The 26926-nt window shown below is 35.6% G+C and overlaps 3 protein-coding genes across 3 annotated transcripts; all 3 read left to right on the top strand.

Annotated features, from left to right (window-relative positions):
* Window positions 1–3913: 3913 nt before the first annotated feature.
* On the top strand, window positions 3914–8053 carry LOC116129585 (U-box domain-containing protein 44-like). Its single transcript, XM_031415303.1, has 5 exons — window positions 3914–4393; window positions 4482–5270; window positions 5459–5765; window positions 5968–6432; window positions 6763–8053. The coding sequence occupies exons 1-5, from the start codon at window positions 3950–3952 to the stop codon at window positions 7875–7877; spliced, it is 3120 nt and encodes a 1039-aa protein (XP_031271163.1). The 5' UTR covers window positions 3914–3949; the 3' UTR covers window positions 7878–8053.
* Window positions 8054–17765: 9712 nt separating this feature from the next.
* Window positions 17766–19641, top strand: LOC116129441 (acyl-lipid omega-3 desaturase (cytochrome b5), endoplasmic reticulum-like). Its single transcript, XM_031415175.1, has 8 exons — window positions 17766–18105; window positions 18212–18301; window positions 18389–18455; window positions 18547–18639; window positions 18730–18915; window positions 19007–19090; window positions 19191–19328; window positions 19404–19641. The coding sequence occupies exons 1-8, from the start codon at window positions 17810–17812 to the stop codon at window positions 19593–19595; spliced, it is 1146 nt and encodes a 381-aa protein (XP_031271035.1). The 5' UTR covers window positions 17766–17809; the 3' UTR covers window positions 19596–19641.
* A 3845-nt stretch (window positions 19642–23486) lies between these two features.
* Window positions 23487–25268, top strand: LOC116129513 (omega-3 fatty acid desaturase, endoplasmic reticulum-like). The gene is made up of 8 exons (XM_031415249.1): window positions 23487–23782; window positions 23859–23948; window positions 24023–24089; window positions 24178–24270; window positions 24389–24574; window positions 24679–24762; window positions 24826–24963; window positions 25077–25268. The coding sequence occupies exons 1-8, from the start codon at window positions 23487–23489 to the stop codon at window positions 25266–25268; spliced, it is 1146 nt and encodes a 381-aa protein (XP_031271109.1).
* Window positions 25269–26926: the final 1658 nt, after the last annotated feature.

Raw genomic sequence — 26926 nt, 5'->3', positions numbered from 1 at the left:
TTGGACTCATGCAGAAAGAAGACTACAACAATACCCTGAAGATCCCGAACTACTCGAACTCTTTAGGAATACAGATTGAAATGTAACTGTTGACGATGAATTGAGAGAATAATTTAATTTAAAAAATTATTTAATTGTTTATTTGAAGCGTGAATGTGTGAAATGTGAATATTACCTTTATGTAAAAATTAAATTAACTATTAATTTATTATTTTTCAAATTAATTAAATTTTTAGAAACTTACTAATCAACCCCTAAAAAATACTAAAAACCCCCTATAAAACTTCATTTCGCCCCTAAAAATAAAAAAAATCAGGGGGGAAAAAATTATCCAAGCCCATAGGACCAGTCCCGACCAGGCTAGGGCCTGGTCGGGTCCTGGTTTTTCTCATAGGCCTGGACGGTCCCAGGCCCATGAGTGACTGGTCCATTTGGGACCAATCCCAAAGGGTCCAGGCCTAGGCCCACAAGGGACCGGTCCTTGCCCAACTCTACCCGTGAGCACACATAGGGTTGGGACATATTTCAGGCGAACATCAACAAGCCTCCCCTGATGTTATTGGATAATTGTCAAAAGTCAGTTTGTTGAAGGAAATGTCTATCTCCTAAGGACATTCCAAGACTTGTGCGCACAGAGTTGGGATGCGATGTTAGTTATTGGAAATGCTAGAAAGGGAGACAACATGCACAAGATTTTGTGAGGGGCCATGCTAGAGCACGATACGCAATATTAGAAGTGCATCGTTATATGCTTGAGTTGACAAACCACGATAGCAAGATGACTTTGAAGTGGGACAAGAATATGAGGTTTAAATATTTTTGTTGCTTATGGTGCTACTATAAGGGTTTTGTAAACATAAGAAAGGTGTTGGTGTTGATGGGCTTTTTGACGAGAAAGTATGGAGGTACATTGTTGGTGGCCACTACAAGGACAACGAGAATCACACATATCCGTTGCATGGTGTGTGGTTGACTCTGAAAACGACAAGTCGTGGACTTGGTTTTTCCAAAATTACTATAATAGCTGCCTAACAGTGATGAGTTGTACATAATATCTTATAGGCACAACTTTATAAAGAAATGGATTGCCACTATTTACCCTTAAGCATATCACAGATTCTATATGAGGTACCTTGGTGAGAACATAAAACAAAAGTTTAAGTGCGTTGGCCTCCTTCAGACATACTACATGGTAGCAAAAGCTTATCGAGTTGATGAGTTTGAGGAGCACTTCCAGCAAATCTGAATCAAGGATGATAGAATTGCTAAGTATCTTGAGCATGATGTTGGTTTCGAGCGATGGAGTAGAGCTTACTTTCCAGGAAGAAGGTTCAATGTCATGACCACGAACATAACCGAGTCCATAAATTCAAAGTTGTTAATAGAAAGAAAGTTTTCAATTGTTGCTCTTTTTGATGCAATCTAGAAGACATTGTCACGATGGTTCTATGAGCGTCATACGGAGTCAGATAATTTTACCACAACCCTTGTTCCGTCAGCTGAAAAATTATTGTGAGAACGTATGGAACTGTCAAATGCATTGTTTGTCTATCCTCTCAATGCTCAAGAGTTTACCGTGAGTGGCTATGGTTCGGATGCCCTAGTTAACCTTTTTAGTAAAACTTGCAGTTGTAAAGTGCTTAACATTCAACATTTACCTTGTCCTCATGCACTAGCAACACTGAAACACCAATAGAAGCCGGATTTTGGTTCAAGAATTTACATGGAACTTTGCTCCCTACTCTAGATGGCAAACCACTACATGTTGGCTTATTCGGAATGATATATCCAGTTCCTCTAAAAGAGGAGTGGGTGGTGCCGCCAGAGTTGGTTGACATTATCATCCATCTGCCATTCAAGAAGACAGAAACTGGGAGAAAAAGAGTTAAGCGTATTCCATCAGCCTGTGAGGTTCCTCGGATGATGAATAAGTGCTTAATTTGCAAGCAACCTTGCCACAAGGGAAACAGTTGCTAGAATTGATTACATGCAGATCTAGAAAATTAGGTTCGAATCGATCAAATGCAAGAAAGCAAGCAACATGCCGTAAGATCTGCAGATAAGTTCAAGTATGGAAGTTAGACATAGAGTTTTGTAGTTTATGTGAAATGCATTTCTTATTGGATTGTCTTGAATAATTGGATTGTCTTGAATTGGATCAATTGGTGTTGTTAAACGTCAAACTATTGATACTTGGGTATTATGTATGTTTTCTAGCCAAAGCCAAGGTTGCATAATATTGGAAGGGGTGCTGTAGAAGAAGACGAAGAGGCTACTGCTGTTGTTGATGCTGAAGGCGTGTTGAATAATTGTGGAGGATGGGGAAGTGGCTGAAGAGAATGATGAAGAGGGAGTATGGAGGTTGCTGGCGCTGCTTTTATTTTGGATGTATATAGGACATTTATTTGTTGTATATAATATTGTAATTTAATGTAATTGACACATTTCAGATTTATACAAAAGCAATTCAGTATTTTTTTACCTATTTTGAGTTTGAGTTTATTTGGTATTCTTGTTAAATGGGATTAATGTGTTGGTGATTTTAGTTTGTCAAAATTCAGGAGAAAAACTGGAAAAAAAATAAGTGTTGCCCATGATTGTTTAAGCGACTATATATATCGCTTAAGCGATCAAGGGTTTTCTATACAATATCGCTTAAGCGAGACCGTAAATCACTTAAGCAATCGTGCACTTGGGATGATCTAGATTTTGCCTTGGACTCGATCGCTTAAGTGATCAAGGCTAAAAGTGAAGAATCGCTTAAGCGAGACCATAAATTGCTTAAGCGATCGTGCATCTGGGATGATCTTGATTCTGCCTTGGACTTGATCGCTTAAGCGACCAAGGCTAAACATGAAGAATCGCTTAAGCGATCATGTATCTAGGATGATCTTGATTCTGCCTTGGACTTGATCGCTTAAGCAATCCTAAATCTCTTAAGCGACCAAGGCTAAACGTGAAGAATCGCTTAAGCGATACATAAATCGCTTAAGCAATCATGCATCTGGGATAATCTTGATTCTGCCTTAGACTTGATCGCTTAAGCGATCATAAATCGCTTAAGCAACCAAGGCTAAACGTGAAAAATCACTTAAGCGATATATAAATCGCTTAAGCGACAGTGCATTTAAGATGATCTTGATTCTGCCTTGGACGTGATTGCTTAAGCAATCTTAAATCGCTTAAGCGACTAAAACTAAACATGAAAAATCGTTTAAGTGATCCTGATTCTGCCTTGGATTTGATCGCGTAGATCGTTTATACGATTGCTTAAGCGACCAAGTATAAAAGTAAAGAATCGTTTAAGTAAGAACCTAAATCTTTTAAAGATCGTGGACCTAGGGTGATTTCATTCTGCCTTGAACTTGATCGCTTAAGCAACTAAGGGTAAAAGTGAAGAATCGCTTAAGTGATCTTGATTCTGGCTTGTACGTGATTGCTTAAGCGATTTGTTCATCACTTAAGTGACTAAGGCTAAATATACTGAATCACTTAAGTGAGACCTGAAATCGCTTAAACAATCTAGTATATTCAAATGATATTTACTATGCCTTTCACAAGATCGATTAAGCGATTTACATTATCACTTAAGCGACGAAGGCTTATTAACACTGGGTCGCTTAAGCGGTCCCCCTTTTATTTTTATTTTTTTTGGAATATTTGTCCACTCCATATCAAGGGACGTTAATATGAATTTCGGACTTTACAACATCACATGATTATTAAAGTTAAAAGAAATTGTAAAAAAATTTCCGGGTTATTTTTTTAAACGCAAATTTGGGGGGCCTAGCTAATTAAATTTCCGCGTTTTATAACCTTCAAAAGTTTGAAGGCGGCAGTTCAAAGCTCAGCCAAAGACTTGACTTAATTTCAACTGAATTCGACCACCCATACTCCGAAGTCATAACTGCCGTTCGTTACTACCGCAGCAACCAATCCTGACCGTTAAATGACTTCACCAACGCCGTTCTCTACGGCGGAGGCTGTAGAATCAATCAACCTCTCTCTCTCCGACCTCAGCGACAACAGCAATAACCAGGACTTCTTCGAGAATCCCCGCCGCTTCTGCGGCTACGTCACGCGCCTCCAGCTCCCTCTCAACACTTTAATCCGTACTTCTTCCTCGCTTGATACTCTTTCTCCGTCCGTGCAGACCGCTTTGAAAGGCATCGCTGGAGATTTGGCCAAGGCCGTGGAAACGGTGTTGGTTTACCGAAACAGAAGTAAGATTTTTGTTCTCATTAATTGCATTTCTTTGTCCGATGAGCTCCAGGAGTGCACGAAAGCTATCGGCGCATGGCTCGCTTTGACCGAAACCTCTCTTCACGATCATCCCGAACTTCGGAAAAAAATCGTCGATCTCTCGCGTGACATGAAGGAAACTTTGTTCAAAGTACGCTGAACTTGGCTTAACGTAATTCACTAACAGTACTTTATATTTGCGCGTGGTGTTCTGACGCTTTTTGTTTTGTGTGTTGTAGGTTACTGAAAATGAAGAGCGTGTGCATTGCACGCTACAGAAGGAGGGTGAAGGAAGACAGACGACGAAAGCAGTTCAGAGCGCAATAATAATGGACTTAATGAGAACGTTAGGTCTTGAATCCAATGATTTAACTGAATTAACGAAACAAATCAAGCAGTTAAGGACTGACTTGGCGCGTTCCAGTTCGGTTCCTGAGAGACGAATTTTGAGTTCATTACAACGAATCTTGGATTCTTGGTGTATTGTTCCTGACATTTCGAGCCTAAATTATGATATTGAAACGGAAGATGATGTTAACATTTCTCCATTTAAAAGCTTTTTATGTCCTTTAACTAAAGAAGTTATGAAAGAACCAGTAGTTTTGGAGTCATCACAGACTTATGAAAGAAAGGCAATTGAGTATTGGTTTGAGAGGTGTTTAGACGATTGTCGAGACCCGATTTGCCCTGTAACAGGGCAGGTGTTGAAGTCATTGGAGCTGAAACCGAATATCGGTTTGGCTGGAGCTATTGAGGAGTGGGTAAATAGGAATGTTGATGTTCAGGTAAACAAAGCGGTGGAGGTTCTAGGTGAGGAGAATCCTCAAGTGGATTGTGTTGAAAGAGTGTTGGACATTGTTTATAAGATCTCGGAGGAGTATCCTTTCAATAGGTACAGGGTTAGGAATGCTGGTGTTGTGTTGCTTATAGTTAAAGTGCTCAGGAATTCTTCTAAGAGTATTAGAACCCAATTGAGGAGTAAAGCTCTCATGGCTTTGCTTAGCATGGCAAAGGACGAAGAAAGCAAGGTGAGTATTTTATTTGTTATAGAATCATTAGAAATTAGTTTTCCACTTGGTTTGGGTTTATGTTTACTGTTTTAGTAAACGATAAATGAAACATTTCAGTTAATATGATTTATGTTTCTGTAGCTAGATAAATGGTTTCTAACACTGTCACTGTCATATTTGCTAATGATGTGTTAAATTTTTTATAGAAAATCATGCTTGACGAGGGTGTCAGTAAATTGGCCATACATAGTCTTATTGGAAGCTCAGAGAAAGAGAGGGAGTATGCGGTGAAGTTATTACTTGAGTTCTCTAGTGATAGAGCTTACTGCATATCAGTAGCATTAGAGAAAGGGGCATTAGTTCTTCTCACAAGTATGGCAGGAAATTTGGAGCATCCTGCTTTGTCCAATCTAGCTGAGGAGGTGTTAAAGAATTTGGAGAAGGTAGATGACAATGTTCAGCTTCTGGCAGCAGCTGGAAGATTTGAACCATTGATTAGTCGTTTATGTGAAGGTATGTCTTGCGTTGGTTTCTATATTAACATAGAGAAATAATCATATCAATCATGTGGCAAATGTATACAGGGGCAAGATCAGCCAAGAGAATACCTGCTTCTAAACTAGGGAGACAAAGAGTCCTTGCTTTTGTCAATAGCCTTTATCCTAAGGCAGAAAATCATAGATCAAACTCTAATCTAGGTGTTTGCTGTGAACAGGTTCTGATGATGTTAAAATAGAGATGGCATACATGGTGGGAAAGATGACCTTGACTAATAGCAGTAAAGAACAAATTGCTAGACAATGTGCTAAAGTACTAGTTCAGTTGCTATATAAGTCGGCAGGAAGAGCAGCAAGCTTGCAAGCATTGTACAACCTATCCGGGTTGGATGACAATGCAACCATCCTTGTTGATTCTGCCGTGCTTCCAGCTCTAATGGACATTCTTTTTAAAGACCAGGATGCTTCACCAGAACTGAATGAGTTGGCTGCAGCTACAATTGCAAACATAGTGTCAAATCCAGGGCACTGGGAGTTATCATCTGCTGACAAGAAAGGGAATTCAATGCAGTCAGAATCTGTTGTCTCCAGTCTTTTGGCTCTTTTATCTGTTGCATCTCCAAAGTGTCAAGTGTCCATTCTCCATATCCTGTGCGGAATCGCTTCATCTCCCCAAGCAGCAGGTAATTGTTTGTTGACAAATATATTTGTTAATTAGAATTTGTTGCCATCACCATTTTTTGTATGAAAATACTGGACTTAGTCTTATCTAGTTTATCAAGATGTTCGTATGTGGATTTCCATTATCTAATTAATTTTACTAAATCTATGGTATTATCTAAATTTTTGATGTCAGTCTGCATATATTAGGATGTAATTGCCAGGCGTGGGACATAAATCAGGGAGACAATACTCATTATGTGAATTACTTTGAATTTTGCATGACTGAGGATTCTTATCCATTAAATATAATAGCAGAATGACATTTCTTTCTGTATATGTTCACTTTGCAGGTTCTGTGGCTACTCACGTAAAATCTGGAGATGGCATTAAAAGCATTTTCCTGTTTCTTGAACACCCTGAAGTTGAATACAGAGCTCATGCTTTTAGGCTTACCAGAATACTCTCAGAATGTTTTGGTCAAGATCTAGCTTATGAGCTAAAACCATTTAACAAACCTTCATTTTTCAAAGAAAAGCTATTAGATGACCAATCAACACATGGTGAGAAATCTGATGCTGCATGCATACTTGCCAATATTCCGCTCTCAGAAGAAGAAGTGAAAAGACTTTTCGAAGCTAACTTTATAAAATGGATAGTGACCAATCTTAAGAACCAGCAACGCAGTTCCAATGCAAGACTTTTCCGACATATACCAAGCATGGTTGAAGGGTTACATGGGCTTCTACTTCACTTTACAAGGAGTCTCGATCCACCAAGTCTTATTGTGGCGAGAGAACAGAGTCTTATGACTGTTTTCTGTGAGCAACTCAGTTTTCCTTCAAAACCAAAAGTGAAGCAACTGGCTGCCCTTGGATTAAAGAACTTGTCAGAAGCTGGAAGGTTGCTTTCTGCTGCAGACTCTGGAAAACCAACTCCTCGGGGAGTCTGTGCTGTCTTGGTAGCCATGTGTGGTAGGCCTCCTCCAGAACCTTCCACATGTCCTATACACAATGCTCATTGTGAAGACGATAGTCAGTTGTGCCTGCTAAAGAGCAATTGCATCAGACCACTGGTTGATCTTCTCATGGATGAGGACACTAACGTTCAAATTGCCGCAGTGGAGGCACTTTCAACTCTCATTGTGGATACTTCTAAAAATTTGAAAAGAGCTGTTAATGAGCTGGATCAACAAGGTGTGGTTGATGCTGTGATTGGTCTTTTCACAGAAGTTCGTCCTGGGGTTCTTCAAGAGAGGGCACTTTGGATGATAGAGAGGATACTGAGAGTGGAAGGCCACAGTCACCGATACTCACTCAATCAATCTCTTGTTAGGGCTTTGGTAGAAGCGTTTAAGCACGGGAATGCCAATGCCAAGATGCATGCTCAAGAGGCTCTTACAAACCTAAAGCAGATATCGGGTTTCAGTGGAAAAGGTTCAAGTCAAGCTCATTCACGAGGTAGGTAATGAATGAAAGTTGTAATTCTACTTTGTCAATGTTGTAATGTTCTGTAATTTATGGTAGTTTATCTTGTATAGTGGTTACATAATTCATATTTTGCTTGACGTAGCATATGAAATTGGCTTAAGTTATGTGCATTATCGATCAAGAAACTTATGTGTACATTATAAATACAATTAGTTCGCACTTTAGACAGTTTGGCTTCTGTGTCAATAGCAATTTTTGCTCTTCTCCAATCAAACTCTTTATATAATCCTCTAGGAGGCAATGTGTTTGTTATTTCTAGTTTGAATATAGTCATATAGATTACAGTTACCTCATAAGAAATTGAGAAACTAAGGATGCTAAACCAAGTATGCACACAATTGGATTTTGCAAACGACTTTCGCTTTTTCGACATTAACTGTGTGCCAACCATGACTTCTCGAACCAAAGACCGTCATCCTTCTTTATTTGATTATAGATAAAGCATTTTAGCATCATTTACTCTGTAGACTAATAGAAAGAACTGAAATTGAAGCTGTTCGAGGCATTTGTGTTTGACACTAAATTCATGATGCCTGTACTTGAACATGTATTCAAGACAACCGACTGTGTCTAAAAATGCACCCTCATTGAGATTGGTAAAACAAGTGTCAAAGTTAGTTTGTTGAATCCTGAAGATTAAATCCTTCAGAAACTTGATATAAGCTTGATAGATGTGAACCATTCCTTTAGATGTTCAATCAAACCAAAAACTTTATCCCTACAGATTAAAAATATTGAAATATCTTCTGCAATTCCCTCTTGTAAACAAGTTAATTTAGTGTCTCGAACAAAGAAAAACAAATATACTTTCCTGAAAAGTTCATAGCCTTCCTCCAGACAGGCCAGTTGGGCTTGGTGAATCGGAAAAAAAAAAAAAAAAAAAAGAAATCCTTAACAAGTTTGGCTTTGTCGTAAAGTTTCTGTTAACTTTTTGTCACATGTTGATGATAAAATATATAGTTCTAGTTAAGAGTTTACAAAATTAACAGCAAGCCAACAGCTCTTCTCTTATTCCAGTTACAACAGTAGGCCTTCGCTTAGCTTTAGCTTATATTAAATTGGGTCCATGAGCTTATTCAGTGGGTAGTTGTCTTTTTAATGGGCTGCTTCCTGCTGTCTCTACATTCCCAAATTTAGTAATTGTTTTTAACTTCTAAATGCCATGAAGGGGTCATCAATGTACTTCAATTTGTTTATAATATACATCAAAGTTGACGCCAAATTGAAAATATTAAATCATAAAAAGATGCAGCAGTTGAGAATGCATTGTCCAAGGCATTCATAGTTTTAAAATAATACACAGGAAAGATGATTTTTCGTCATATAGACACCTGATAGGCTGATACCACTATATTTAATAATAAAATTATGGTATAAGATTGCAATCTCCAGTTAAATTTGTCCATTTGTTCTTTGTTTGAACTGGGTTGTCTTGTATCAGCATCAACTATTCAATTAATCTACATTTTTATCAAATTTGAAAATCTAACAAAATGGGGTTTTTTGTATGCTCTGACCTCTGATATATGAATTGGGTAGAACTTTAATGCAAATAAATATAGGTAGGTTAAAATGATAATTTCTAGGAATATTTAGAACATTTTATCTCTGAGAAGGATAGCTGTAAGCTATAAGGTTAATTGAAAACTAGATCGTTCATGGATGGAAGTAGATGAAGACAGGACACCCCCAATTACAGTGTAGACAAAGTAATTGAGTTGATAACACATGCAGTGTGCAGTAAGACTGTGCTGTAAATGTCATCAATTTCTGACAGTTAGATATTGCAAGTTTTGATATGAAATAAATGTATGATTCACAGTATAAAGTTTGAAAGAGATTTAACTTTGGAGACCCCATCAATCTGATGATGTTTCTTGGAAAAGGATAAAACAGTACCCAGTCATTTATAGCCAGCCATTCACAACTATATCTACCACCCGTCACCCTTTTTCTTTTCTTTACATCACAAACCAATTTAATTCAATGATATTTATTTGCATATTATTCGCCTAAAACAGCTGTTCTAATTAGAAACGGAGTCTCTATTCTCTAACCAGGCAATATGAGATTTTTATACTTCATTGTTCTCTCGATATTAAACGAGACTCCAGACTGAATGGAACCAACATTCTATTTGATTTAGAAGTCTAGTTTTATATGGTGATGGATGGAGTTAAAAGCTAATATTTAAGATGTTGTTTGATGTCAGAAGTGCTTTTATCAGTCACATGTGATGCTTACCTTTATCTTTAATCATACCCAGTCCCGTCATGTTTTCTGGGTTTTTTCTAATATGGAAAGCAATGCCAGAGAGAGATGAAACTGATGGATCTGCAAGTAGTTAATGGTGTTACCCTATCTCAACAGAGATTTTCTACTTAAGCTAATTACATTCTGGTTCATTCCCTCTAGTACTATATTGTCACTGAGCTTCAGCTTTTCCCTGAATAAAGAATTGAATTAAAAGCTATTTTGTTATTAATTTATTATTCTCCAAGCCTTGGCTTCACTTGTTTCAATGCAAAATTTCTGCACTTATATTATTAGAATCTAATCCCAGGGACAAACTTTCTGCTGCAAGTTGTTTNTTCCCTCTAGTACTATATTGTCACTGAGCTTCAGCTTTTCCCTGAATAAAGAATTGAATTAAAAGCTATTTTGTTATTATTATCCAAGGCTTGGCTTCACTTGTTTCAATGCAAAATTTCTGCACTTGTATTTTTAGAATCTAATCCCAGGGACCAACTTTCTGCTGCAAGTTGTTTGTTTCAATTTTTTATTTCTTTTTATTTACTTTATGGCTACAAGCTTGAAAAGACTGTACTAAAAGCAAATACAGTAGTTCTATGGAAGAACCAAATTACCATTGGAATTTGGAACCTCATATCTTTGCCTCGCTGTGGTTTAAAAAATTATCAAAAAGGTACCTAAAAAAACTAAGGGTTGTCAGTGATTTAGGGGAATAGGGATGAAGCTTCCTCATTCCTGTAGTAAGATTCACTGATGTATTTATGATGTATTTATACATATATTTATTTTTTGATAACTAGGGTGTTCGGACCAATTTGAGTACACTTCAACTAATTTTCAGGATCCATTGACCATCCTACAAATCCAATATTCCAAGTAAACTGTAAATGTGATAAGTGGTCTCAAAATAGTTTGAACAAAAAAAGTCAATGAAAAGAGTAAAGTTTCTTGACTATCAGGTCAACCCTTTGCGATTAACTTACGTATTTATTACAAAATAAAAGAAATAAAATTGGAAGTTCAACTTATAAATTTAAAAGTCACTTGCGCATAGTGAAAAGACTCAAAGTCATATCAATCCCACTCGAACATCTATATACCTAGTTTGTCCGATTAAACGAGTGTCGTACACGTACATTCATACGATTTTTCGACACCCCTATTAATATTAGCCAACTTTAATGAGTTTTTTGTTTGAAGTAATGGTATAATTGTATGCAAAAACTTCAAAATCAAACCATATACGTATAGATCTCCTAAGATTAGTAAAATTTGCAAATAAATTTTTCATGAGAAAAAGCATTTGAGTTGAAGCCATATCTTAAAAAAAAAAACAACAGAGTAAATACCACAAATGACAATTTGAATTGACAGGCTCTAGAGTTTGGACCTTTTTCTTTAATTGATTTTTGAAAAAAATTGGGGCTCCGTTTGGTTCACAATTGGGTGTTTTTGGGAAAAGTTTTTTGAAAAAAGTAAAAAAAAAGTTAAATTGGGCGGGTATTACGATGTAGGATTTATAAATTAATAAAATACCTCCTATATTTGTTTCTTTACAAAACACCCCCTATAATAAAATCTTAAAAGTTAACAAAAACACCCCCAACCCAATGTCAAATACGGACAGCCGGCCACTACCGCCGGAGGGTGGCCGGAGTTGCTGTAACAAAAACATTAAAAATATTTAGGGGTATTTAATTGAATTAACAAATTTAGGGGGTTTAAAAAATGTTGAATAAAGTTGAATAATATTGTGAGTTTTTGGGTATTTTACTGTTTAACTTTTTTGGGAATACTAAAAGTAGTATTCCCAATTGGCAACCAAACGGAGCCTGGATCCTTTTTATTTAAGGCGAAGTTTTGACGTTTGAGATCTTAATAATTTCTCCGTTCTCAAACTCCAACCCTATCTTGCGTTTAACATCAAATACGCAAAGAAATCACAAGCACTAATACAATGAAAGTTGCTTTAAGCACCGAAATTTTTGCATCATTTTTTTTTTTGGGAATTTATAATGCTTAGTTTACATAAAACGAGAAGAAAAGCCTTATGTTTGATTGAAATTTGATACAAGTCTATTATAGTTTCTGTTGTTTGAATTCATCCACATGTCATTATTTTGAAATTTTACTCAAATTTTTACGTAAAGTCTCATTTTTTTTTTTTTTTTTTGTTTTTTTGTTTTGTAAAGATGGAAAATGCGAAGATCAACACACTAGTAATTTTTCGTTTCATGAAAATGCAAAGACGTAGTTTTAAGGCTCAAAGGGAAAAAATTAATTCATTAATTAAATCTATATAGTCTTTCAAGAACTTTGATTGTATATATATTAAAGGTTGAATTTGTCCCATATCATCAAGTTGGAGCGTCGTTATAGTGTATATATATATCAGTGTTTTAATAACCAACTTAGGATGAAACTTGACAAAGTGGCTAGGTCTCGGGTTGATCGGTTTAACCCACCGGTCAAACCATTGTCTAAAACTTTGAAATATAATAAAAATACTCCTGAAAATTATTATAAATCCTATAGGTTTGAAATCTTACAAAAACACCCCAAATATCACTGCCGCTGTCGACAAACCAAGGAAAATAGGGCTTGGTTCCAGTGAGGATAACACTCCCTATCACCACGAAAACACTACCCTCAGCTTCCTGACCAAAACCATGTCACCCCTCCCTCGATTGCCTCGCCAATCGGCAGCAAAAAGCCACTGTTGCCACTAATTTAGTTTTTCAATTTCTGATCGATTCACTTACCGAAAATCAACTATGTCGCCACCATTGCATTTACCAGCCCTTTCTCTCCAAAAGTTTCAACATCCTGGCCTTCAATTTTTTGTTGATCATCGTCCCAATTCCTAGGGTTTTTGATGAATAGAAAAATTGCTAACCTTACCTGGTGAAGGCCCCTGGTTCCGATTGAACCAATAGAACCGGTTGCGTCGAGACACACACACACACACACACACACACACATGATTGGACTTCCTCGTCAAGACACACACACACACACACACACACATGATTGGACTTCCTCCTTCTTTGACCTAACTTTGAAGGGACTTCTGTCTAAGCTTATTTAGTATGGTATCAAAGTCACCTTCATGGTATAGAAATCCGTTCACTAATTCAAGTTGATAAAAGGATATGTTTCCATGGAGAGTTGACTGTATAAAGAAATAAATGGGAATAATGTTCATACCCTAAAATTCTTTGACATATCCCATTGTATTATTTTATGGCATAAAGGCACTTATACTGCTTTTCAAAAGAAAAATCTACAAAGCCTCTAAGCACTTTTATATAAAGCAAAAAAGAGGAGAAAACAAGAAAGAAAGAACATAGAACATTCAATCTGAAAGCATAAAATATATCTTAAAACATCTTTAAATTAACGCCTTTGAAATAGTACATCAATCCCAACTTTGAAGATTTGTTCTTTCATATTATAGTGGCGTGGCAGCATCCCTTTCGGTTAGTGGCGGAGCTCTGTGTGTAGAGGCTAGACTGGCCACCCCACCACCAAAATATTCAGGTTTTTTTTTTTTTTTTACTTTCAGTATGATCCTCCCTATTCGTTCAAATTGACACTTTAACCCCCTTTTAAATGGAAATTCATCGAACCCCTTTATTCCTTGAACATTCTATTTTGACCCTAAAATAAATTTCCTGCTTTCGGTCGGTTCCCTCAAAAAGAACAAAGGGTATAATATAATGATCATTTCACACGCTCGCAAAAAAAGAAAAAGAGAGTTTTGATTAGCCAACTTTAATTTTGTTTAGCTTTTGTGACACATTAACATGAACGTGAAAACACCTTAACCAACATTAGTACAAACTTTTTCACAGGATTTTCTCCAATGAGCTGCCGTAATTGGGATCATTTTGAGTTTTTTAGGTCTTGTTGGTCTTTCATTTTTGTGACATTAATCGCCCCACTTTTTTTATTATTTAAGACACTTTGTGGCTGCGTTCCTTGTATGAGAAGACATAATTTCATTACTTCTCTTTTATAAAGAAAAAGAACTTTCTTATGAATTGAAAAGAAAAGAATAAACAATGTTCAATTTCTCTCATGGTTACTAAGAGATTATTTGTCACATTTCATATCTCTAGTGAACATGAGCCGAATTAGTTTATAAGTCTTGGTACTATATAATTTAGTAGGTATATAATTTTTTTTTTTTTTTTATGACCGCAGGTGTTTAGACCAGCTTACACGCAATCTCAACTAATCTCTCGAGACTTTGGAACTACCAGCCGGATAAGGGTTTCAATGGCTACCCCTATTAACAATCAAAGAGGGACTCGAACTCAGAACCTCTTAAATAATATATCCAAGAATCCCTATCGAACCACTCGACGGTTCAAAAGTAGTTGTAGGTATATAGTTTAATAAATGAGAAAAGTGTTGGGATATTGTGGCTCGTTTTCTTATTTGTTCTCATCTAAAATTATATGTCTTTAGGAAAACTCTTTAGTAAAAAATACCATTCTAAATAGGAATAGAATTATGAGAGTCTAATTAGGAATTGAAATATGAATCTTATTAGGAATAGAATATCTCATATCCTACCTATAAATATAAGGGTAAGAACCAATTCAAGGTTATGAGAGAATGTGAGAACACATAACATTTGATGTAAGAGTTATTAAACACCATGGAGAGAGTATCTTAGAAACTGGGATCGTTTTTACTCTAGGTACTGGGTTAATCATGGTTAGAAACTAGGTTTGTTTCCGCTTTGTTTTATGTACCAGATTTATGTTGTTGTATACTCTTGTATATCGTGTTCATAAAACTATAGTGGATTTCTCTCATCTGTGGATGTAGACAGGTTTTGTCAAACCATATAAATATCATGTCTCTTTGTGTTATGTGATTTTATTCTTTTGTTATTCATCTCAAATGTATATTTTTCAACGCGTGACCACCTAACAAAAAGACAATATTAATGTGAGAAAATGTGTATTTTGTTACCATGGAAAATGTCAATGGAGCACATTATTTGTTGTCGGGGATGCATTTAGAGGAAATAATTGGGTTATTTTATTGGTCACCTACCAAAAATTATAGCCTCCACAATTAGTTGAGATCTTAATTGATTTGACATGCATTAGTCCAATTTTTGTGCATTATATGTTCTTTCTTATAGGACAAGACCCTCACAAAACCGGATGGTCTGATAGTAAAAAAGCAAAAGATGATTAACATGGTCTCCCAATATCGAATTCCCTTGACAGTAAAAGAGTAAGAGAAAAATCTAACATAATCTCCCGAGTTCAAGTCCCTAAAGCTGCTATACACATGTCTTACATAATAATATTAAACCCAACTAACTTTTCTCTTAATAAATTATAATAAAAAAATGTCACATGTATTAGACATTATATTTGTCCTACATCATAAATTTGGTAGGTTATTATGATGTATATATGTGATTGAACTCACTCCTCCCTTAAGCTAACTTTTGGAGGTGGGTTATACCCAAACTCGTTTTATATGAGAAATTAAGAATCAATGCCTTAAAGTCTATAATTTGGAAGATGGAGTAATCTTGATAAAGAAGGCAATAAGATCCCCGTGGAAGGAAGAATTCCAAAATGGAAGTTGAATTCTAATATGCATTAATTGAAAACTTTGCTTGTCAAACTTTTGCCGCTATCTCTTTCAAATATTAGGTGCTAAAAATGAATATTGCTTCACATGCTACGTTTTGAATTTAATACCCAAAAACCATTATGGTCTAGCCAACATATATGTCAAAACCCACAAGCTTTACATTTTTCATGTTATTAACTCAAATTTACATGCCAAAATCAATCAATGAAGGAAACACTTGAAAGAAAATACATTTTTCATGTTATTAACTCAAATTTACATGCCAAAATCAATCAATGAAGGAAACACTTCAAAGAAAATACATTTTTCATGTTATTAACTCAAATTTACATGCCAAAATCAATGAATGAAGGAAACACTTCAAAGAAAATACAGTATATTCAAAATATAATCATTTTTATTTATTTTGTCCAGATGCCTAGATGGTTAAGACGAATTGGGGATAGTATGGATATACGCATGATCTCAGGTACGATTTCCCATCTGAGCCCTCACGATTTAAGTGGGTGGCCATGACGGTGGGTTACTGCGCTAGTTTCACTCGATGATTAATTGAGATACACGTGAACTGGCTTAGACACCTTAACTAAAAAAGAAAATGTTTATATAATAGAAAAGTATAAATAAATATTAACATACTCATCGACGACCATCATTCAATTTTCAATTTTTTATTATTATTTAGTTTCACTCTCTTTAAAATTACTTTATATGATAAATAAATAGAGTTATTCTCTAGTCAAGACGTTCTGATATTAATTTCGTCTCAACCATAAGATTTATTTGATTATCTCATAGTTTATTGGCGTGACGGAAATGTGATAGCAATAATGATAAGAGGAATTGATGGTGGGTGATAATGGTAGTGGTGATAAGAGGGGACACAACGATATCAAAGAATCTGCATTGTTTTTCATATCTAAATCAACCTTCCGTGTAAAAACATCTTTTCCATTTCCATACCTCAATTTTTCAATTCATATATATCACCTTAAACGTTTTCGCACGTAATATATAACTCATAATATACAACTTTAACGTTGGAGATTAGTTGAAGTGTGAGTAAACTAATTCAAAAACCCCTGTCATTGAAAAAAAGAAACACTTTAATCCTTTATTCTCTGCAATGAAGCTAGTTAATTTTAGAATTGCTTTTCGTGTTTGAATTGAGCAGTACTCGGTGAACGAAATAGAGACTAATACGAAACCAAGATAACAGTAAACACACAAACTCAAACAATAAAGAGAAAAAGTAATACGTGCGATTTATCGTGATTCATCCAATTAATAAACTACATCTAACAGAGTTAATATTATTTCAATATTGTCTCACCTATCTCGTTTATAATGAATGAATTTGTTCTATTATTTGCTCTCACTAGGTTTAAAAGGCTAAAACCTAATATTACAAGGATCTTTATTTCTCCATCCAAACTCAATAAAGAATTAATGAACTAATAATTTAAATAAATCTTATAATACTTGAAAATGACCCAAACCGCTCGGGGGTTGGGAGCGTTGCCCCCAACACCTCCCACCTACTCACCAAGGACTCTCTAATGCGTATGAGCGTATGAGTGCTCATTTAATGTCGAAGTAATAGACAACTCCAACACTTATACTTGGCCCGACTATTGAGGAGATCAGAGAAATTATTTCCAGACGCAACAGCAGCTAGCACGTTAGTTGCATATAACTCAACCAAATTTCACCACTTCCGCACGTTCAATCTGTCCTCTTTATGTCTCTAGCTTTCGGCAAATTTATTCTAATATATAAAAATATTAACATTTAGATTCGCTGATAATTAATGTGATTGAGAAAGAATAAATTTTATTGACCTTAAGTTGGATGAATGACGTATCCCGCGTTTTACATACAGTAAACTCCCTTTCTCTGGCCATATACAGTGATATACTGCAGTGAATCTTTTGCCCTTTATATTCCTCGTTTAAGTTGCGCTTTATAAACATTGTATTTGCGCATTTTAGGCAAGAGTTAAGTAGTAGCCGACTACCTCCATCCACAAATGCAGGAACCATATCTTGATTCGATGGAGAAAGAAAGAAAGTTTCTTAATGATCAAGATGGTTTCGACCCAAGTGCACCTCCTCCATTCAGAATAAACGAGATCCGAGCTGCCATTCCAGAGCATTGCTGGGTCAAGAACCCATGGAGGTCATTCGGTTATGTTTTAAGAGATTTGCTTCTTGTCTCTGCACTCATAGTAGCTGCACTTCACTTCAACAGTTGGTTCTTCTGGCCGCTCTATTGGGTGGCTCAGGGAACAATGTTCTGGGCAATTTTTGTTCTTGGCCATGACTGGTATTCCCATTTTAACTTGTTCTTGTTTGTCTTTCTGATGCATATACTTTAATTTCTATACATTCTGCGTTAAAATGAGCTTTGTTTTTTTTTTTTTATTGTGAAGTGGACATGGAAGTTTCTCCGACAGTTCCAAGCTCAATAGTATTGTAGGACATGTCCTGCATTCTTCAATCCTTGTGCCTTACCACGGATGGTGTGTATTTAATAACTCTGGTTTTTTGTTCATTTTGTCTCTGTAAGCTGTTTACTTGCGGACTCATTTTATTCATGAATCTTGCAGGAGAATTAGCCACAGGACTCATCATCAAAACCATGGAAACGTTGAAAAGGATGAGTCTTGGGTTCCGGTATATAAAAAAGCCTATACACTTATTTGATGGAAACACATGTTTTAAAAAATAGTAGTGCTATAGTTAATTTTTTCTATCATTGTTGCAGTTGACTGAGAAGACTTTCAAGGAACTACCTCATAGTACTCGAATTCTGAGATTCACAGTGCCTTTCCCCATGTTGGCTTATCCTCTCTATCTGGTAAGAATACATATGAAGTTCCAATTACTTTGATCGTTTATGGCTGGTAAGACATTAATTTTTGTTCATGTTTGGTGTTTACAAAAACAGTGGTATAGAAGTCCAGGGAAGGAAGGGTCTCATTTCAACCCCTATAGCAACTTGTTCACAGCAAATGAGAGAAAATTAGTGGTGACTTCAACTGTGTGTTGGACTATAATGGCTGTTTTTCTGCTCTATTTAACCTTTGTAGTAGGCCCTGTCCAAATGCTTAAGATTTATGGCGTTCCTTACTTGGTATGTCTATAATGCTTTCCTAATCTGGTGAAATTTATAGATTCTTCATCTAAGATGTTAATTTTCTGATAGCATGTGTTTCTGTTTGCAGATTTTTGTAATGTGGTTAGACTTTGTTACTTATTTGCATCACCACGGTCACGATGAGCACAAACTTCCTTGGTACCGTGGCAAGGTATTAACACTCTTTAGCTCAGCATGAGTTTGGTTTCTGCAATTCAAAGTGCTTAAACATCTCATTTCAGAACAAAACTGAATAAATCTGCTTTTGACAGGAATGGAGTTATTTGAGAGGAGGGCTTACAACAGTGGATAGAGATTATGGATTGTTCAATAATATCCACCATGACATTGGCACTCATGTCATCCATCACCTCTTCCCCCAAATTCCACACTATCACTTAATAGAAGCGGTACCATCTCTATATCATTAAATGATGGTTTGATTACTGATATTTATCTCTACTTATCTGAATATTTTGATGCAGACAAAGGCAGCAAAACCAGTACTGGGAAAGTATTATCGGGAGCCAAAGAAATCTGGCCCCATTCCATTCCACTTGATAGAAAATCTAATCAGAAGCTTGAAGCAAGACCACTTTGTAAGCGACACCGGGGAAATTTTATACTATCAGACTGATCTTAGTCTGCACAAAAGTTTTATTAGCAAGTTGGATTGATATTTTAGAGCTCTGTCTAGTTAAATAAACAGGGGATTCAATAAAATCTCTCATTGGAAAGGAAGAATTCCAAATGGAAGTTGAATTCTAATATGCATTAATTGAAAACTTTGCTTGTCAAACTTTTGCCGCTATCTCTTTCAAATATTGGGTGCTAAAAATGAATATTGCTTCACATGCTACGTTTTGAATTTAATACCAAAAACCATTATGGTCTAGCCAACATATATGTCAAACCCACAAGCTTACATTTTTCATGTTATTACCTCAATTTACTGCCAAATCATCAATGAAAGGAAACACTTAAAGAAAATACATTTATTATTACCAATACACATCATCAATGAGAACACTTCAAGAATACTTTTTCATGTTATTAACTCAATTTACATCCAAAATCATGAAGAAGGAAACCTTCAAGAAAATACAGTATATTCAAATATATCATTTTATTATTTGTCCAGATGCCTGGGATGGTTAAGACGAATTCCCTATGCGCCTTCACATTTAAGTGGGTGGCCATGACGGTGATTACTGGCTAGTCTCATCTGAGATTAGTTAAATACACTAACTTGGCTTCAACACCTAACTAAAAATGTTTATATAATAGAAAAGTATAAATAAATATTAACATCACTCATCACTTCATCAATTTTCAATTTTTTATTATTATTTAGTTTCACTCTCTTTAAATTACTTTATATGATAAATAAATAGAGTTATTCTCTACAAAACGTTCTGATATTAATTTGTCTACATAGATTATATTATCTCAAATTACTATGATATTTTTATTGGCGTGACGGAAATGTGAGCTAAGCAATAATGATAAGAGGAATTGATGTGGGTGATAATGGTAGTGGTATAAAGAGACACACGATATCAAAGATACTGCATGCATCTGATTTTTTTCAACCTTCCTGTATAAAACATCTTTCCATTTCCATACCTCAATTTTTCAATTCATATATATCACCTTAAACTTTTCGCACAATATAGACTCATAATACAACTTTAACGTTGGAGATTAGTTGAAGTGTGGTAAACTATTCAAACCCTTGTCATTAAAAAAAAGAACACTTTAATCCTTTATTCCTGCAATGAAGCTAGTTAATTTTAGAATTGCTTTTCGTGTTTGAATTGAGCATACTTATGAACATAGAGACTAATACGAAACCAAGATAACAGTAAACCACTCAACATAAAGAAAAGTAATACGCGATTTACTGGTTCATCCAATTAAAAATACATCAGTAGAGTTAATATTATTTCAATATTGTCTCACCTATCTCGTTTACAATAAATGAATTGTTTCTATTGCTTGTGGAAGGAAGAATTCCAAAATGGAAGTTGAATTCTAATATGCATCAGTTGAATTCTACTGTAAGTACTGGGCTGAGCGTGGTTAGAAACTAGGTTTATTTCCACTTTGTTTTATGTATCGGATTTATAGTGTCGTGTACTCTTGTATATCGTGTTCATAAAACTATAGTGAATTTCTCTCATCCGTGGATGTAGGTAGGTTATGCCGAACCATGTAAATATTATGTTTCTTTGTGTGGTGTAATTTTATTCTTTTGTTATTTATCTCGAATGTATGTTTTTCGCTGCGCGATCTCCTAACGAAAAGACAATATTAATGTGAGAAAAATTTGTGTTTTGGTACTATGTAAACTGTTGTCGGGGATGCATTTAAAGGAAATAATTGGGTTATTTTATTGGTAACCTACCAAAAATTATAGCCTCCACAATTAGTTGAGAACTTAATTAATTTGACATGCATTAATCCAATTTTTTGTGCATTATATGGTTCTTTCTTCTTAAACCATGATAGAACAAGACCCTCACAAAACCATCATTGAGTGGTCCGATGGTAAAAGAGCAAAAGAGGATTTAATATGGTCTCCCAATGTTGAATTCTCTTGACAGCAAAAGAGCAAGAAAATAATCTAATATGATCTCCCGCGTTCGAGTCCCCACAGCTGCTATACACATGTCTTACATAATAATATTAAACCCAACTAACTTTTCTCTTAATAAATTATAATAAAAAAATATCACATCTATTAGAAGTTGTATTTGTCGCACATCACAAATTTGGTAGGTTATTATGATGTATATATGTGATTGAACTCATTCTTTCCTTAAGCTAACTTTTGGGGGTGAGTTCTACCCAAACTCGTTTTATATGAGAAATTAAGAATTAATGCCTTAAAATCTATAATTTGGAAGATGGAGTAATCTTGATAAAGAAGGCAATAAGATCCAANAGGGGGTTTAAAATTTAAATATCAATGCTTTGAGGTTCCATTATTTAAATACACTAGAAATGGAGTTGAGGGCAAAACCAATGGGACTTTTTTTTTTTTTTTTTCCATGTGCAAGCTCATTTCTAGCCTGCAAAAAGTTTTTCAACCATGGGTTTCCAATCATATAGGGTAGTTATTAAACTGAAGCCCAACGGTAACGGTGAACCAAGGGGACTGTAAATGGTACAACTCACAATCCCAAGTTCGATTCTCCCGTTGGATACAAAGATAGCATATTTGCCCATGTTTTACCTAGAGGCCCATGGCAGTGGGTTGTTGTGTGATAGCTCCCCCTAAGGATGAGTACTGGTGTGCGTAAGCAAGCTCAGACTGGTAAGTTATTAAAAAAAAAAAAAGCTTTAAAATGTTGTGAATTATTCAAAATTTCGGTCCAATAATAGTTCATTTCACTTACTAATATGCTATACTACCCATCATGATGTGAAGTCTTTGCCGAGTGTATTAATATTTGGTGACTTGAGATGCATATAAAGTATTGCCAATCAATGGTCATCATTTGATTCATTTCTATAACCGAAGTTCTAAATGTCTTTTCTTCTCGCAGGTAAGGTGAGATTTTTAGGGTAGACTTGGTAAACGATAAATGATATATTTTCGGATAGGATTCATATAACTTCAAATCTCTTCACTTGGAAATTTTCATGGATGAGGAAACTACTCATATACAAAGGGTAATGCAAGCCAGGAAATATATTGTAATATATATATATATGTATATATAAAGAACATGAAACATACCGAAAGTGGTAATGGTGATAACATGAATTGATGAGAGTGACAACAAAACATCTACAAAGAGAAACGAATCAACTTAACATTCAAGGGACAGAAGCTTTTGTCATTTCTATATAAATCTTCTGGTAAACATCTGTTTCANCTTTAAAATGTTGTGAATTATTCAAAATTTCGGTCCAATAATAGTTCATTTCACTTACTAATATGCTATACTACCCATCATGATGTGAAGTCTTTGCCGAGTGTATTAATATTTGGTGACTTGAGATGCATATAAAGTATTGCCAATCAATGGTCATCATTTGATTCATTTCTATAACCGAAGTTCTAAATGTCTTTTCTTCTCGCAGGTAAGGTGAGATTTTTAGGGTAGACTTGGTAAACGATAAATGATATATTTTCGGATAGGATTCATATAACTTCAAATCGCTTCACTTGGAAATTTTCATGGATGAGGAAACTACTCATATACAAAGGGTAATGCAAGCCAGGAAATATATTGTAATATATGTATATATAAAGAACATGAAACATACAGAAAGTGGTAATGGTCGTTCTTTTGATAACATGAATTGATGAGAGTGACAACAAAACATCTACAAAGAGAAACGAATCAACTTAACATTCAAGGGAAAGAAGCTTTTGTCATTTCTATATAAATCTTCTGGTAAACATCTGTTTCATAACTCAATTTATGTATCTAATTTTTTATTTGATTATGACTCATATCAAAGGGATCATGACGTCTCACAATATGAATCCTTCTTTCCTTGTTAAAGATCACACTAACGAAAGCTATAGCTAGACAGCCAACCTCCTGCCAGAAATGAAGGAACCATTTCTTGATCCAATGGAGAAACAACGAAAGTTCATTAATGATCGAGATGGTTTCGACCTCAGTGCCCCTCCTTCATTCAAAATAAACGAGATTCGAGCTGCCATTCCTCAGCATTGTTGGGTGAAGAGCACATGGAGATCTCTCAGCTACGTTTTAAGAGACATGCTTGTTATTTTTACGCTCATAGCAGCTTCCACCCACTTAAACAATTCGTTTTTCTGGCCGCTTTACTGGACTGCTCAGGGTACCATGTTCTGGGCGATATTCGTGCTCGGACATGATTGGTACCACACCTTAACTTGTTATCTTTTATCTCTTTTGATGCATATTCTTAATTTCGTGTACATTTTGATTGTGAAGTGGGCATGGAAGTTTCTCAGATAATTCTAAGCTCAACAGCTTGGTCGGACATGTCCTGCATTCTTCAATCCTTGTGCCTTACCACGGATGGTTTGTGTTCTGTTTTGTTATCTCTTCTGGAACTTGTTTACTTGGCAGACTCATTTATTCATTGAATCTTGCAGGAGAATTAGTCATCGGACTCATCATCAGAACCATGGAAACATTGAAAAAGATGAGTCTTGGGTTCCGGTATAGAAAAGTCTATAAATTTCTTTGATGGGAACAAATATATGTTAAATTATGGTGGTGTTGTTTATCAGTTCTCTTATTCTGCCAGTTGACTGAAAAGATTTTCAAGGAACTGCCTCCCAAATCTCGAATATTGAGATTTACTGTGCCTTTCCCAATGTTGGCTTACCCTCTTTACTTGGTGATCATATATATACACCAACTATGGTTTAGATATTAAATATAAAGTTCAATTGTTTTGACCCTTTATGGATGGTAATGTACTAATTCTGATTCATGTTTTCTGGGTTACAAAACAGTGGTTCAGAACTCCAGGAAAGGAAGGATCCCATTTCAACCCCAATAGCAGCTTATTCAAAGCAGATGAGAGGAAATTAGTGGTGACTTCAACTCTCTGTTGGACTCTAATGGTTGTTTTGCTAGCCTACTTATCCTTTGTAGTAGGTCCTGTCCAAATGCTTAAGATTTATGGTGTTCCTTACTTGGTATGGCTACAATGTTTCCAAATTTGGTGAATTTTTTTTTAAATTCTTCGTATATGATCTTAATTTCTGATAGTAATATAATCTCCATGTTTTACCTTTTGCAGATTTTCGTAATGTGGGTGGACTTTGTAACATACTTGCATCACCATGGTCATGATGAACACAAACTTCCTTGGTACCGTGGAAAGGTACTAGCATTAATTTGGTTGCTGTAATTAAAAGTAATATCTCATTTCTGCAATTTTTGACAGGAATGGAGTTATTTAAGGGGAGGGCTTACAACAGTTGATAGAGATTATGGAATGTTCAATAATATCCACCATGACATTGGCACTCATGTTATACATCATCTCTTCCCTCAAATCCCACACTATCACTTAGTAGAAGCGGTATCATCTCTACTCAATTGAAGAACTTATTTTTTATATATCTGCAAATATAATGTATATATAGTATAATATAATTCAAGTGACTCCCTCTCTTTATAATGATTTTGATGCAGACAAAGGCAGCAAAGCCAGTTCTGGGAAAGTACTATCGTGAGCCGAAGAAATCTGGACCCATTCCATTCCACTTGATGAAGAGTTTAGCGAGAAGCCTGAGCCAAGACCACTTTGTAAGTGACACTGGGGAAATTGTGTATTATGAAACTGAGCCTAATCTGTATAAAAATTCCGCTGGCAAGTTGAACTGATATTTTTTAGAGCTTAGTCTAGCAAAACAATCGGGGATATATCTAACCTACCATTTGGTTCAATAATCTCAGTTTTGAAGTTTACATTGTAGCAAATCTTTCACCTCTTTAGTCTTTATCATCAATTCATTTAGCCCATATATTCTCTTCATTATAATCATCTGTGTAAGTGATGAACTGATGTGAGTGAGTTTGATTTTGTTAGAAGAATGATAATATTTTCATTATTAATTATCATTCGAATTTACATCCCTTAGACACAACTAAGTGACCTCCATGAGTTCTTCACTTCGCAATGCTCAGGAATGGCAGCTTCGATCTGTTTATACTGAATGGAGGAGGTGCACTTGGGTCGAAACCATCTTCATTACTGAAACTTTTTTCCTTTTTATCCATCTTTTTCTCCGTTGAATCAAGAAATAGGTCCTGCGCAATATTTCAGGAAGGTCTGCGCTCTGTAATGTACCAAGCCATCGAAATCGTGCATTGGTTGCATCAATCAAAAGGCATGAGTACAATACAAACTGCCCTTGTTGAGCATTGGTAGAGAATGAAGAACCAATGGAAGTGCGTGAGTTATGTAGTTTTAAAAGATGTGTTTGTGGGTTTCGCATTGATGGCAACTGCACTGCACTTCTTCAGTTGGTTCTTCTAGTCACTTTTCTCACTGGCTCAAGGTTAGCCATTTTTGTTTTGGGACACATATAATTCAATTATGTCCAAGAACAGAACATGGCTTCAGCTTGGGTCATGTTTACTGGCATGTACGTGATTTCATGCTTGTTAATGGAGGTAGTTGCGCACTCAACTCAACTAGGTATAGAATTTAAGATGGGCTTGACTCTTCACCTAATAAAACCTTATTGAATGGGAGGGTTACCCCTTTTATAAACCAATCTAAACCAGTAGACTTTTATGTGCGGACTCATCTTCACCCACCAACACATGATGGCAGCTTTGGCTGAAACCATCTTCAACTTTCTTTCTTTCTCCATTGAATCAAGAAGTGATTCCTGCATTTATATAAGGAAGTTGGTTGGTTGGTTGGGTAGCTAGCTGTTTTACTGGTGCATTAACTCTATAGTATAACAGGAGCAATTAAAGAAGATCTGACGTTGAAACGAGATATGCCCATTAATAAATGAAAGAAATGTTTATCGTGAGAGATGGCAAGCAAACAGTCGATTCTCTAGAAAGACAGACGATTCCATTCTCTTTGTAGAGAATGTATACCCTCTACCCTCTGTATATAACCACAACCATTATATTATTAATTACTATTTCAGATTGCCTTCAATACTCTTTCACACTGAGAAATAAATAGTGTTCTCTTTGTTGAAAAGAGATGCTATCTTACCTCTCTGTATATGACTTAACCTGGTCCTCTTGAAGATCTCAATCAAAGTCTATCAATCTCACCAAAAAAAAAATAATAATAATAAATAACAACTACAACAAAATTCGAAGGTCATAAGATAGCTATGGAAACCACACATAAACTATTATTGTGGATCGACCCAATAGGAAGGAGAGCTTTTACGCTTAAGTATATTGACATTGACCTGATTGTAGCCCTTTTTCCCATTCGGGTGGCTTCACTCATCTATCAATTATTCGATGCAATACCCTCTTCTAAGAAAAACACACTGCACCTAAAT

This window comes from Pistacia vera, unplaced genomic scaffold, assembly GCF_008641045.1.
Source record: "Pistacia vera cultivar Batoury unplaced genomic scaffold, PisVer_v2 Contig212, whole genome shotgun sequence".
NCBI classification, from domain to species: domain Eukaryota; kingdom Viridiplantae; phylum Streptophyta; class Magnoliopsida; order Sapindales; family Anacardiaceae; genus Pistacia; species Pistacia vera.
This window is presented reverse-complemented; position numbering and strand designations above follow the sequence as displayed.

Excerpts from the sequence above, each read along its gene's own strand:
- LOC116129585 (XM_031415303.1), top strand. The coding sequence starts at position 3,950 with ATGACTTCACCAACGCCGTTCTCTACGGCGGAGGCTGTAGAATCAATC. Across the intron at positions 4,394-4,481 it reads TGAAGGAAACTTTGTTCAAA|GTTACTGAAAATGAAGAGCG; the intron begins GTACGCTGAACT and ends TGTGTGTTGTAG. Across the intron at positions 6,433-6,762 it reads TTCATCTCCCCAAGCAGCAG|GTTCTGTGGCTACTCACGTA; the intron begins GTAATTGTTTGT and ends TTCACTTTGCAG.
- LOC116129441 (XM_031415175.1), top strand. The coding sequence starts at position 17,810 with ATGCAGGAACCATATCTTGATTCGATGGAGAAAGAAAGAAAGTTTCTT. Across the intron at positions 18,916-19,006 it reads TTTATGGCGTTCCTTACTTG|ATTTTTGTAATGTGGTTAGA; the intron begins GTATGTCTATAA and ends TTCTGTTTGCAG. Across the intron at positions 19,091-19,190 it reads TTCCTTGGTACCGTGGCAAG|GAATGGAGTTATTTGAGAGG; the intron begins GTATTAACACTC and ends TGCTTTTGACAG.
- LOC116129513 (XM_031415249.1), top strand. The coding sequence starts at position 23,487 with ATGAAGGAACCATTTCTTGATCCAATGGAGAAACAACGAAAGTTCATT. Across the intron at positions 23,783-23,858 it reads TTCGTGCTCGGACATGATTG|TGGGCATGGAAGTTTCTCAG; the intron begins GTACCACACCTT and ends TTGATTGTGAAG. Across the intron at positions 24,763-24,825 it reads TTCCTTGGTACCGTGGAAAG|GAATGGAGTTATTTAAGGGG; the intron begins GTACTAGCATTA and ends AATTTTTGACAG.